Below are 15,004 nucleotides of genomic sequence, written 5' to 3' on the forward strand. Positions count from 1 at the left end.
CATGTTCCTCACTTATCTTGACTTAAATTTATTAGCTTTTGCAACTACAATCTGGCCTATCACAAATCCATCAAACACTTCTCCTGCCCTTAGGGCTCTTTACCGCGTCCTATGATTCACTCAAAACTGAAAGAGGGAAAAATGATTTTCTCTCTCACCTTCGGGAAATAACAGCTTCACAAGCCAATAGAAGCTGCCCTATGCCAGCAAAAAAGTTACAGTAGAGGCAGCTAAAGTCTACCGCTAAGCAGCACAGAAAGGAGCAAGGTGGTGTTGCTCTTGTTCATTGGCCAAGCTGCCTCCCAATTCTGCCTCTCTGGTGATCCCCCATGTACCCCTCTTTCCCCAGATCACCACCCCCACCAACACACAAAAGGCTGAGTGTACACTCCTAGTGCTCACTTAATGCATATCCCACCTATGGAGATTCCAAGCAGAGAATGAGGGCCACTGCCTCCATCAAACTCCTTTTCTCTTAGATCTAATAAAAACGAAAGCTTGAAAGAGAAGGAAATTCTCACACTACCACTGCTACCTCTCAGTCACATAAACCAGCACGGTGCAACAGAAATATGCGAGGTATGTGTGTACTTTTAATACTTCTAGTAGCCCCATTAGATAAAAAGAAGCAGGTGAAATTCATCTTCATATATTGTATTTATCCTGATAGATTTAAAATATATCATTTAACATGTAATCAATAACAAAATTATTAATGAGCTATTTTATATTCTTTTTTCATGTTAAATTTTCATTTAACATGAAATTTAAAAGTTCATTTTCGACTTATAGCACATCTCAATTAGGACTAGTCATATTTCCCATGCTCAGTAGCCACATGTGGCTCATGGCTACTGTGCTGGACTGCACTGACAAACATTATTCTCTCTGTTACTGTCTCACAAACACAGGTATCTTTAATCCATCTTCACTGAATGCAATCAAAAATTATGAGACATAAACAGTGAATTGTGACTTTGCCTCCAAGTGCTTTTAATTTCTGAATAAATCTGAAGTATTTTCTCATTTAATTTTCACTATAACCTTGTGAAATAGGTCTCACAGCATTTTAGATGACTAATAGATCGGCATAACACCATCACACACACACACACACACACACACACACAGAGCCACATGCACCTGTTATATGCTCTCATTTAAGTATACCCAAGGATCAGAACTTAACTGAAGCCACAGAGCAATACAAAGTCCTAGTGAAAGAAAGCAGCCAAATTCTTGCTTGTTTTACTGCTGCTCAGTCTCACACCATCATTCCAGAAGAATTTACTGCAATAGTCTAAGCGCCTGCAATAATCTAAGCGCCTCCATTTAAAGGGATGTTTATAAACATCAGGCCCTCTTGGGCCTCAAACCAAACTCGGCAGCAGTGCGGGCCACCTGAGTTATATGGGAGGGCTGGTTCAGTCAGTGCCCAACCTGATTCCTGAACAATCTCTGCCTCCAGCTCCCTGGCCATCTGGGAGCCCTCTGTCCTCTCAAGACCATGCAGTTCCTGCCTTCAGGGAGCTAACCAGCTCATAAGAGAGATTAGACATAGAAACAAATAAATCAAATAAATAAAAAGTATTCTGGGATGGCAGGAAAGAGATACCTTCTGAAGGTATTAGAGGAACCTCTGTATAAAAGTTTACATTTGGAAAACGAACAGGATTTAAAGACATGAAGTCAGGAAAAGGGGCCCGTACCAAGGAGAGGTCGCTGTGTACTGGAGGGCCTAGAGCAGCGAAGGTGCAGGAGAAGTTCACAAGGCCGCCTTGCTCAGTTGACTGAAGAAGGCGATCATGAAGGAACCGAGTATAAAACAAGGCTGCACCTGTAATCCTAGCACTTTGGGAAGCCAAGGTGGGTGGGTTGCCTGAGGTCAGGAGTTCAAGACCAATCTGGCCAAAATGGTGAAACTCTGTCTCTACTAAAAAAAAATACAAAAATTAGCCGGGCGTGGTGGTGGGTGCCTGTAATCCCAGCTACTTAGGAGGCTGAGGCAAGAGAATTGCTTGAACCTGGGAGATGGAGGCTGCAGTGAGCTAAGATCAAGCCACTGCACTCCAGCCTCGGCGACAGAGCGAGACTCCGTCTCAAAATACACACACACACACACACACACACACACACACAGACACACAGAGGCAGCAAAGGTGGATATGAGCCATCTTCAGGTGTCTTGGATGTTAACTAAGGACTTGAGATTTATTGGCTAAGAACTAGGCACAAACAGAAAGTTCTAGAGAAGATTTAATACCAACAGAGGAGTACTTTAAAAAGCCAATCTGATAGTGGTGCCAAAAAATGAAGAAGTCAAAACAGACCAAAAACAAGCAAAGGAACAAATAAGCAATAAAGAAGGTTAACAGGAGATTCCTCCTGAGAACACTGCAGTTCTTGGGGTGATGGGCTGTCACAGCCAAAACTACAGTAGTGGTAGGAAAAGCAATGCTAGGAGAGGGTGAGATTTATAGGATCTGGAAACTAACTGCAAAAGCCAAAAGTGACTCAAGTTTAAAGCCTACATTATTCAAACAATGGAAACAGAAAAAGCGCAAAAAAGAAAGTCAATATAACTGTAAGAGTTTCTCCCCACTTGGGGGCGGGTTGCAGGAGAGATCATGATCTCAAATCTGACGTACTAATTTCCCTAATAAGGCCTGAATGTGTTCTATGCACCCACTTTAGTTGTCTAAGAGAATGACTGTTGAAAGAAATCCAATAGGCACTTGGCTTTCTAGAACTTGCTTAACCAGTTCATGATAACTTGAACCTGTTGGTCACTTACTTTTTGCAAGCTGGTCTTGGCAATCTGCTCAGCTGTCCTCTGAATGACCTCAGCAGATCTGCTGACCACTATTCACATCTGCCCTGACAACCGAGGGAAGGAAAATTCCAATGTGAAGATGAAACCTTCTGAAGTGAATCTGACTTCTGAAAGGTTCACAGTGTGTCAGGAAGAACTTCAGATCTGAAACTTTTTATGCTTCAACACTTCAAGTGAAAGAAAATGTGTAAGTAAGTATCACTGATGGAGCTCCTTGTCAATGATCTCCTAGATTTTCTGAAATCTAGGGGTCAAGATGCCCATTTAGCATTTAATTCTGCATGGTGGAACATGCTACAGACACTCTGTCACACACATTTGCTGTGGTGGGGCTCCTAAATAACCAAGACATCGTGGAGCCCAAACTACTTCAAAAAATGGAAAACACCATTTATATAAACACATTGGGTATCAAAGCTCCTGAACATGTCTTCAGAAGCTCTGAAATTAACACCTTTAGGAAAAGGATCGAATGTGTGTGTACACACACTCAGAGATACATACTTCAGAGCCGTCCCCAAAGATGCTACCCTGCACAGACTTTGTCATATCTTCAACAACATGTGGTAATAACATTTTAAAAACATTTTTAAATGTTTAGCTTTTAAAGCATACATAAGGCCACTTTATTTGGTGAAAAATAGAGCGGTGTTTTAGAAAGCAGAATATAATTGTCCAGGTTGAAATATATCCCAGTCATGGAGTTATAACTTCCTCTCGCAATGGGCGTTGGTCTCCAAAGACGCCTCCCAACAATTCCTCCCCTTTCTATGGGCACATACTGAGGAGGTGGAGTGACTCTACTCCCTCAACTCTAGGCTGGTCTTATGACTTGCTTTGATCAACAGAAGGCAGCAAAAGTGGCTTTCTTGAATTTTCAAGCTCAGGTCCTAAGAGGCCTGGCAGCTTCCACTTCCTCTCTTGGAAGCTGGGCTGAAAAGTTTGGCTACCCAGCTGGAAAGAGTGGCCTTGTGGACAGAAGCCCAGATCCATCTGGGATAGTTGAGTTCAGCTGAGATCCCAGCTGTACGCAGCTGCATGACTGAGCCCAGGCGAGAACAGCAGATGAACTCTAGTCATCCCACAGAATCTTGAGAAATAAGCTGGTTACGTTTCAAGGTACCCTGGGGTATTTTACAATAAGAGATCACAGAAACAATGGGTTACAAATGGTTAAACAGTGGGCCTATCACTATCACTCATCTGCCACCATGTGTGATCATTGTTGGATTTTGAAAACTTCTTCTTGCAAATTAATTTAAGTGAAGAAACACAGACAAGACCTTCCCTCGTCATATTTAAAATGTGGTATTCAGTAATATCTAGGGTACTGGGACTGTCTTGACATTGGATTCTGGTAATTCTTCCCCCAGAGCCCTACAGGGCTAGAAAAAGTACCTCCCTTGACTGGTGAAGTTCTCTCTCCATTATATTCCTACTTTATTTAACACAATCCCACAAACTTGCTAATATGTATGTTAGAGAGATTAACAAGATGATAGAATGCTGGAGTAAATAAAATTTCAATGTGAGTGTTGGGAGGATGAAGAAAATTTAGCAGGGGCCTTAACTGACACTTTATGGCATGAACTACATAGAGGCACAGAGACAGCAATGACCAGGTGGGCTTGGGGTAAACTGATTTTTAGCCACAATTCTTGACCCTCCCTGCACCTATACCCTTGCTGTAAATGCACTGTGGTCAGAGTATACTTTTTTGCCTAACTTTGGGCTCACTCATGTGACCTGCTTTGGCTAGGGTGTGAGTAACAGTGCGCCAGCTCTGAGTCCAAAATTAGGAGGCACCATACGTATCACTTGCACTCTTGCCCTTCTGTGAAAGGAGATCATGCCCCCCCTGGCTCGCTGGTCCCTGGAGAAAGATGAGAGATACATGGAGAAGTGCCACCACAGCTGACCCACCAATTCATAATCAAGAAAGAAAAAGTTACTTTCGAATGCGACTGAGAGCTTCAGGTGTCTTATAACCAAGTACCCCCATTTTTCTAAGAGAGAGAGTTATTTATTTAATTATTTCTTCTTTTCTCTTTCCTTCTTTTCCTCTGTTCCCATTTCCTATCTAGCTCTTCAGAAATGCAATCATAACCTTTACCTTCCCTTCACCAGACACTCCCTACACTGGAAGCTTATCTAACTATGTGCTTACTTTGAAACTCCAGAGCAGAAACTGTCTCCCACAAGGAGATGGCCTCAAGAGACAACAATCAATTTACAACCTAAAGTATGTGCCTGATGGAAGGCTCTCCCAACTGGAGAGTATCTTGAGACAAAGACCACTATGCAACCTAGCTCTGCTCGCGATGACGCCAGTTCGACTACCAGTAGATTAAGCACCAAAGCGAGTCACGCAGACCCCCACCTGCTCACTCCCTCCCCTGGATGCCATTCATGCCAAGTCCCCCTTTAAAAGTCCATGCTTTCTGCCCCAAAAGAGAAACAGTACCCTTAAAGGCAGGAGCCTGTACCTCTTCCCCCAAGCTAAGCTGTGGAATAAAGTCACTTTCTTTATGCCAGACCTTGCTCTTGTGAAAGAGACTCTGCAAGTGGCGAGTGACTGAACCTGAGTTTGTTACAGTCTACAGCAATAGTTGACTAACACAAAGCTCCTTTGTCAGATGTTAACATCTGCAAAATACACATGGTGCTTTAGAACAATAGTGTCTTCCTGGCTATACAGGTTGTGAACGGATGGTTAAGCAGTCTCATTGCCAAGCAGAATGGAAGCACAACATATTGCATATCACCAAATCTTGCTCTGACAATCTAAGGTTATCTTTTTAAAGACTGTCATTTGGTATTTGAAGTTCTCCATAATTTAACCTTAACTTAGTTTTCTAGCTAATTCTGTCCCATTTATAGTTTATGTTCCATTCATTAGTTCCATAAATTAGAATATTTATTATTCTTGAATAAGTCTCACATTACCTAGCTGTTCCTTTACCAGTTCAGATTGTGACAGGTTTCATTTCTTTCAGTCCTTTAAGGACAGGTTTGGATGTCACCTCTGTGAGAAATCTGCTCTGATTCTGCCGTTTAAGGCAGAGCATCTATCCCCTGACTGTTATCGTGAGGTATGTCATTTTCTCTTAGGGTATTTGGCTTATTCTGCTTCGTAACACTTTCTTATCTTCTTACAAAGTCCTAGATGGCAAGGTTTATGGATTATTTACCTCTGTAACCTCCAGGGCATTTAGCAAAAGGCCTTACACATAGGATACAGACCAATCAATACTTTTGTGCCCTCATACTTTAAAGAATGAGGGCTGGCTGCGGTGGTTCATGCCTGTAATCCCTGCCCTTTGGGAGGCCACGGTGGGCAGATTGCTTGAGTCCAGGAGTTTTAGACCAGCCTGGGCAACATGGTAAAACCCCATCTCTATTAAAAATATTTTTAAAAATTGCCAGGTGTGAGGGCACATGCCTTTAGTCCCAAAGCTACCCAGGGAGCTGAGGCGAGAGGATCACTTGAGCCCAGGAAGTGAAGGCTGCAGTGAACCCTGATCGCACCACTGCACTCCAGCCTAGGCCACAGAGCAAGACTGTCTCAAAAACAAAACAAAACAAAACAAAACCATGGGAGGCTTCAGGGCATCAGGAAACAACATGGAGAAAGAAAGGTGGACTTTGGAGTCTGAGCAATCTGGATTCTAGCACTTCGTAGCTGGGTAATCTTGGACAAGTCCGTCTCTCTGTGCTCAGTTCCCAAGTATGTAAAATTTGCATAGCACATATTTCACAAGATTGTTGTGAAAATTCAACATAAAAATGAATGTAAATGCCTCACAATGTTTGACATATGGTGGCGGCTCCATAAATGGTAGCTCTATTATAAAAATGATAATGACACAGAACATAAGCTAGAAGTTAAACAAATCCCTGATGTTAAATTATTTTCTCTTAAAAGTTAAGCATTTGAGGGTGATGGTAATGACTCTAGTTCCAATCAACTCTTTCCGTAAAAACTGTGGTTTCAAAGATCTAGACTGTAGTTTTATTAAAATGTTCATATATGTTACTTTTCTTCACAGTTCTTCATGCTATAGGTAGTTACCAGTAGAAGCAAATTTGTTCCAGGCAACTAATGCATCTTTATGGAACAAAATGAAACAAAGTCTTCCATCCCAAACACAGGAGTCCACTTTCAAGGGAGCATTAGCTCTTTCGTACCATTCCCAATTCTTCACCAGGAGACTAAAACAATCATTACAATGAACCAAAAGCTAGAGATTCTAAAAGTAGTAGAATTATTTGACAGTGACTAAATGATGCAGCTACAGTTATTTACATGTAAACATTATCTCAGTGAGGTTCTACAACATATCTCAATGATATCCCTTAATGAGTAAGAGTTGAAGTGTTTTTATAAATAAAACTATCATACAAATGTCAAGTAGTAGGTATTACTGTTAAAATAATTCCACAAAAACTGCTTCATCTGCCTTGTACTAATTGAAATTTTGTTTATATATCCAAATTTCACAATAATCCTCTAGGGGCCAATCTCAAGATCAGGCAAGCATAAAAGCCTCTAAGTGGCCAGGTAATGTCAATGAGCAAACTGAACTTGGTGTGCATGCAGGCAGGAAGCGTTAGCTGTTCACTGAAGGCCACAGCCTGGCTGCAGGGGCAATTGCTACTCCACCCACCACTATTGTCTCAAGGAATGAAGACCTATTGTTGCCAGTTCTTTTGAAGAAATTTGGGTTTTATTTGAAATATCCTGATTTTTAAAGGCTGCCTTGCTTTTTATTTTAAAATTCTTTGGGAAGGGGGCAAAAAAATGTATTTGCAGACCAGATGTGGCCATGGTTTGCCAATTTGTGGCCTTTGCACTAGATATCCTAAAGTCATTTTGAGTCAACAGAGAGAGGTTAAAAGATTATTATTAGATTCATTGTATTTTTATTTAAAATCTGAAAATGTATAGTTCACTCTCTATTACGCTTTAAAAAAACACCTCACTCCCTCATTTATAAATCCTCACTCACTCCCCTTTTGGACTTCTGTTTTCAGTCCTACAGTTCTCCTCTACCAGGACACCCCATGGCCACTGTCCCACGTACCAATTTAAATCCTGCTGGTTCTTTGAAGCTTGATTTAAATGCTAGTTCCTGCAAAAAAAAAAAAAAAAAAAAAAGACCTCCATGTTCCTCCTCAAAGACCACTTTGCATAAATTATGATGTAGATGATCCAAAGTAAAGATTCACATTGATTTCCAGTGGGTCTCATCACCCCTTCACCTCAGATGATATAACCCAATAATCACTGTAATTATTCACTGTCACAAAAGTGAAAGGCTTAGAAGGAATAAGATCTAAAGCTCCATAACAGAGTAGGTTGACTAGAGTTAAAAATAATGTACTGTATATTTCCAAATAGCTCAAAGATAGGTTTTGAAATGTTCCCAACACATAGAAACGATAAATGCTCGAGGCCACAGATATCCTAAATACCCTGACTCGATCGCTACACATTCTAGGCAGGTAACAAAATATCACAAGCACCCCATAAATATGTACAAATATTATGTATCAATAAAAAAAAGTAAAAGGCCTAGAATCAATGGCTCAAGAGTCAAGTTTGATAGGACTCACCGCCAAACACATCTCCATTCTGGTAGTTTTTCCCTTTCTGGGCTTCCTCTTCATTTTGAACAGTGGCAACATGCTTGGCGGAGGCACAGCCCATAGTCTCATTCGGTCAGCTTCAGCCGGGCTGAACTGTAAATCATCTCTACAGACACGGGGACATTTTTTTTTTCTTCAAACACAAAGAAAATCCACCTTGCTGCTGAGTTGGTCAAGATGTGTGCACCTGTAAGAAAAGAAAACTAGATTAGAATGGGCGGTGACTGCAGCAAAACACAAGCCTCAGTATCTTGGTATGGTGTGGCCTGCAGTGTACTAGAAGTCATGCACAGACCCACCCATCGATTGCACTGGTGTGGTGGTGGGCACGGAAGAACCACGTGCACCATGGCCCATTCTCACTTGATTTCCCACTCAGAAAGCACGATGGAAAGGCATGTCCCTATGCAACACATGGCCGAGGAGTAAACTTTTTGAGGAGATACCAAAAATATGTATTTATTCAAATACATATTTGGGCACTAATGCTTGCCACACATACTCTTAAAGTACCTGTAGGTTTACTAATGTTCTGAAATCTCAAAACTGTCGAGGAAGGAGAGCACACTCTTGAGATCCACCTAGTTCAGGAGGCTGGGAAAAGCTCTTCATCTTCCTCATCCTACCCTGCAGGCCAGCCCTCCCAGCTCCTCAAATTTTGCCAGGAAAAGGTAGTCATCCTCCTCAGACTGGAAGATGGCTATTTTATACATTTCTGGTTAAGGCTGTAAATAATTCAGCATTTTACTTTATGTGAGGTGACACTGTTTTGATGACAAAGGAAGGAGATGGCGCAAGGTCTTAAACTTACTTTTGTCCATTTTCTGCTTAGCTAGCCAAATGTTTTAAGGATTGGGCAGAAGATGTCCAAATATGAAGAAAAGCAACAAAGCAGTTGTCAAGCTTTTGGAGTAAACTTTGTGCCTCTACTGATCTCTCATAAAGGCTTAGAGTATTTACAGATATACCGCAAAGGAGATAATCTTCAAGTTGACTTAAGTGACTTTACCTTTCCCTGCCCCACCCAAGGTGGCTGCTCAAATTCTGCGTGTTTGCTATGCTCAACTTGCTCATTTTTGTTTTATTCTTTCATCATCCTAACCCAACCATTCCAGGCCTATGGATGACTTATTCCAGTCTTGTAAATGTTTCCTTTGAAACATCTCTCCTACACATTCCTTTGTTCCCATCCCTCCCATTGTAATACAGGCCCTTACCTCCTCAGAGTCCTGGCAGTACAAAGAAGGCATCAAGCCTCTTTTAATCTTCATCAGCACCCACGTCCCACTGCCCCCTGCCCATGAACAGTGGAAGTTTCTCAAGTTTCACAGATAGTGCTACTATACAGTAGCTATACACTTTCTCTACCAAGAGGACTAGAGCTCCTAAATCCTCCTTGCTAGAGCACTAAGGACAGCTCTGGATGTAGAAATTTAATCATTTAAACCATAAAATCTCAGCAAAGAGAATTTTTCAAATTAGCATAATCAATCTAATAAACGAACTTAGATATAAAGGCAGTGATCTTAAATTAAGCCAAGCAAATATAAATTGCAGTAAATATTGACAATGACTGTAACATTAGTCATGTCTCATATAATTCTTCAAACTATTCTCTATCACTGGTTGTATTAAATTATTATCAGGAAGTGTAGAGTTTGTTGGTAAAGTTCTACAAACCAGCAAGATTTTTCTCCTAGATGACTAATGCTTATATCCTCCCCATACTTGATGCAACTTCATGTTAACTGGTCTTCATCTCAAAACTATATGAAATCCAGGCCTGCGGATGTGCACACACATACACACACACACACACACACACACACACACACACACCCTATTCCATTACTTAGCAGTAATGTCTTCAAGGCCACAGTATTTCTATTTGATGGTCTAGTCATACTGGTGTATAGAGCTCAGGGGCCTTATGGAGAAGAGATGCTGACATTTTAAAAATTGCATGCAATACAGTGTAATACGAGCTCTGATTGAAGTTTCACAGGAATCTATGGCGACGCAGAATTCAAAAAAGCAGATTAGACTATGACTGGGCAGAGGAAGGAAGTAGTATTTTTCTAGGGTATCAAAGGTTTGGTAGAAATTTACCAGGCTGAAAGGATGGTAGCATTATTCAGTTGCAAGGAACAGCCTGGGCTAAGACACTAGAATGTGGAAGAGCATGGCATATATGCATGTGTTCATTTCAGAGGGGTTGGGTGGGGATGGGGGCAGGGCAGAGGACTGGACTGCTGATCCTTTGTGAAGGGCCTGCAGAAGGACTTGCTACCTTCATCCAACCGAATAAACTACGGGATGTCGTAAGACCACAGGCAGTCTTTCTGATCCAACTTAGAGCACACTGTGAGCAAATATTAAATTAGTTGTGTAGCGGTCCATTCTGTCAACCTGTCATAGTTTTTGAAGAAACATCAATGAAATATTAGACAAGAGGGAGAGGACGAGGAGTTCAGCTGTAAAGGTGGGAGAAGACAAGAGTCCCCTCTGTAACCCGGAGGCTGCTGTGAATTGCTGATTTTGTTGCTGCGGCCAATGCTGTTGCTGCTTCTGCTTTTGCTGTTGTTGTTATTGCTGCTGCTACTGCTGCTGTTTTGGATTCCCAGCCAGTACCTTGTCAGGGGCAGCATCCATCCCCCTGCTTCCTCATCCCCAGCATCATCATGCAAGGTAACAGGTGTGGGCTCCCAGACGTGATTCCTTACTGTTCAAAAAGAAAGTGTGGTAAAACCACTTCACACTTACACATACGCAGGAGAGATCAAAGTGAGAAGGGGAACCTAGGTGGCTTCCCTGCCACCTTTTCAGAATAAATTAAGTAAAAACAGGAGAGAGGGGGCAATCCTAACAGAATCAGAGTACACTGAGAAGTAAGAGACAACTCAACAATCATGCTCTTTGAGAGTCCTCTCACTTTTCCAATTTCATGTCTACAGCCTCTTATGCTATCCAAGAAGCAATGGGAAGAACTGAAGACACGACTTATCCTTTGCTACTCCTGAAAGCAGCTACTGGTGTTTCTTCTATGCTTTAAAAGTTGTGTTTGCAAAAAAAAATTTTATTTGAATTTTAAAGGTGGAAATTATTTGAACTCAAATACACTGCAGTAGGCTAACAAAAATAAGATACAAAAGAATGGCTCTGTTTTTTTAAAAGGATGCCTCTGTTATTCAAGCATTGGGGTGAGGGGTAGGTTTACGAGCAGATTTGACATGATTTACACCCAATTCAAATGATGACTCAAGAAATTTCAATTTAATTACACATATTTTAAAGCACTATAGCTCAATATGAGTTCTCACCAAATTATAAATAGGTATAGATTTTGTTTCTGAAACATACGTGCTATATCGTTTCACAGCAGCAATTCAAATTTAAGAGTGATGTTTTCAAGTTTCAGGACCTCATCAGGAATATATTTTAGTAATTTACCCATTTGAAGGTGATAATTATGAAGTCATTTGAGGGGCAAAAGATCTCTAATTCACAAAGTTAATCATAGATCACTGAAGAAAGTTTTTTACTATGTCATTTGGATTCCGCACATAAACACTTGTCCAATTATTCATTCATTTAATCAACAGATTTTGGTTTTAAAATACTAAGTGGCAGATATGTGTTTGGTATGTGCATATAGTGGCAAACAAGGCAAGATGTTTTTCTTCTCTATCCCTATAGAACAAGAATGATCAGAGAAGGAGATAATTAGAAAGACCAGTTTTGCAGCAATAACATGCAGCTATTGCAGTTTAAATACAGGATGACAAGAGAGTTCACCTCACAGGCATTTGACTCAGCTTTGGAATGGAGCATGTCAAGAAATGTCAGGTTAGAGACCTGACCAGAGCTAAAGAAACAGGATTAAAATACCCCTGATTTGTATCTCTTTTATAGCCTGATGTAATGTCAAGGTTTCATTTCTACTGAAAATTCTTTCACTGAATCTCAATCCAACTGAGACTTCATGTTGAGCAGACCTTCAAAAACATCCCTAAAGACTGCTAGAATCATCTGCTCAAAAGACGTTCCCTTCAGTTTATACTATCCTTCACATAAACTCCAGTGTTTTTTTTTTTTAAGCTTCCATTTTTTCATTAGCTTTACTCAGCTTTTCTCTCCCAACTTCATATGCTCTATTGTTTACCTTCCTGAAACCACAGCACTTAGAGAGAGGTAAGTCTGATGGTGCAAACAAGCATGCAGAGACCACGACCTGGAGCAGCTCTGAGACTTTTGTTGTCACATGTTGTTATCACCAGCATGTTATTTCTGAAGCCACAGATCACAGTGTGAGAATTAAATCAAAGCATCCCTTTGATATTTGATGGAATCGTCTAAAACTAAGTCCCACTGGGGATGATTTTTCTTTAATCTAAATGATCTATATCATAGGATTATCAGGTGCCTCTAAAAACATGAGGTCCAATTAACTACCCCATGGCTTTGCATAAACCCCTCCCCAAATGGTTATAGGTCTACATTATCTTGCCGTATGTAATTAGAAGTGCAATTCATGATACCATGAGCTAGCCTAATTGAATGCCATCTTTACAGGACACTTTTCCCGCTTTTGATAAAATAATCAACAAATTTGTAAGCCCAATTGAAATTTTTTTTTAAATGTAAAAAATGTGTAACCATGCATGTTTATCCTTCCTCTCCTTACACTGTACCTCAAGGCACTTCAGATATCAGAAGGGAAACTACTGCTCCAGAACACTTCATGTGACAACATGAGGAAGTTGTCTCCACGCAAGTAGGTTCATTACTTTTGTATGAATACATATCGCATATTACACACATGCAATACCTTTGTCCTTTTATAAGGAAAGATTATAATAGTTCTTTTCATTACCTTAGTTTTTTATAACTAGAAACAAGGTTTCATCAAAAAAATCCTACTTTTATAAAATTGGGAAGGAATAAAAAAAGCAAAATCTGTTTTTAAGAAAAATCAGAGATATTTTAACTTTTTTTTTAAAAAGGCTAAAGGAAAATATTTCTATTTACATAACATCATGTGTAATTCACTTTTCACTAATTAGTCATGGACTTTTTCATTTTGGATACAAAAGGCAAAAATACTGTAGATAAATTCCCTGTCAGGAAAGGCACTTCTAAAATATGCATTAAAAGTGATACATTCCATAAAGAAATTCTAGGCTAAAAAGAACATGAGTCTTGGAGGACTGGAGAGAAATCAAATTCTGATTGCAACGGGCACACAGAGAGCTATGAAGTCAGCAGTTAAGCAAAGAATACAGCCACATTATTAATAGATCAGGAGCAAAGTGCCCCCTTTCTTCTTCTGATTAAAAAGGCAAATCGAGACAAGGCAACATCTAAAAACTCCTTTCTTTTATTGAAGAAACAGCTAACATCTAAGCTCCATAAAGGAAAAAAAATCTCTCTCTCTCTCTTTCTATATATATATATGTGTGTGTGTATATATATATACACATATATATACACACATACACACATACATACATATATAAAACTAATCAGTCTATTTGCCCATCTGCTCGGCTTCACTATAATGAGTGTTAATACAGCAGCCCACTGAGCGGGAAGAAGAAAGGCAACTTAAAAGTGATTTCTAATCTTGAAGCTTTGGTATCCTTGGGCTACTGTTAACACCATTTCACATTTCATTGTGAATGTTAAAAATAATACATAAAGAGATGTCACATTTGACATGAGAATAATCTAGAAAAGTCAAGCCTTTCATTACCCCGCAATCGCTGGCATCACAGAACACATTGATTCCTCGACTCACACTCGTCTGACGGCATGACAATCGACAATATGCTATTAACTCCAAAGATACGAGGATTTTGGCTTCTGCCTTCTTTATGGGAAAACTCTCATGTCCGCATATAGTAATTCTACAGATGTGTCTCTCAGAAATGTAACCACAATAAGTGCTTATACAATAGGACACATTTCTGCTGGATTCAGGCAGTAAGGTGTGAGGCCAAGAAGAAGACGTGGCAAGTGGAAAGAGTGTTGAAGAGGGCATGAGAAGCCCGAGCTCTGGTCCCAGCTGCGAAACACCTGCCTCAGGACCATGGCTGGGCTTCGTGTGTCTCAGTCTCTTTCTTAGACTCTATGATCTACCTCAACATATGTCCAAGTAATGACATGAAGGATGAAATGACCACTTAAAGAAAAGCTACGTCTTACCACATTCAATTTATTTGCGCTCTTCATTTTTGGTACTAACTCAATTAGGACATACTTGCAAGTCTGAAACCTCAAAATTTTCAGGATGCCCTATAAGGTCTAAAGATGATCACCAATGATGTTTTGGCCTAACAGTGTTGATTTCAATTGTGTATTTGCTGGAAAAATAAACACAGCTTAGCTCCCCTATTTCTTCTTCTCTTTTTTTTTTTTTTTTTTTTTTTTTGAGACGGAGTCTTGCTCTATCACCCAAGCTGGAGTGCAGTGGCAGGATCTCAGCTCACTGCAAGCTCCGCCTCCCGGGTTTATGCCATTCTC

At 40.3% G+C, this 15,004-nt stretch overlaps 1 protein-coding gene across 1 annotated transcript in view; it reads right to left on the minus strand.

Annotated features, from left to right (window-relative positions):
- C25H1orf21 (chromosome 25 C1orf21 homolog) overlaps positions 1 to 15,004 on the minus strand; it is a 236,971-nt gene that overhangs the window by 136,512 nt on the left and 85,455 nt on the right. The window contains exon 2 of the mRNA XM_007989207.3: positions 8,450 to 8,669. Within this exon, the coding sequence (XP_007987398.1) occupies positions 8,450 to 8,543 (94 nt within the window). The 5' untranslated portion in view covers positions 8,544 to 8,669. The remainder of the gene's footprint in view (positions 1 to 8,449; positions 8,670 to 15,004) is intronic.

This window comes from Chlorocebus sabaeus, chromosome 25 (assembly GCF_047675955.1).
Source record: "Chlorocebus sabaeus isolate Y175 chromosome 25, mChlSab1.0.hap1, whole genome shotgun sequence".
Taxonomy (NCBI): domain Eukaryota; kingdom Metazoa; phylum Chordata; class Mammalia; order Primates; family Cercopithecidae; genus Chlorocebus; species Chlorocebus sabaeus.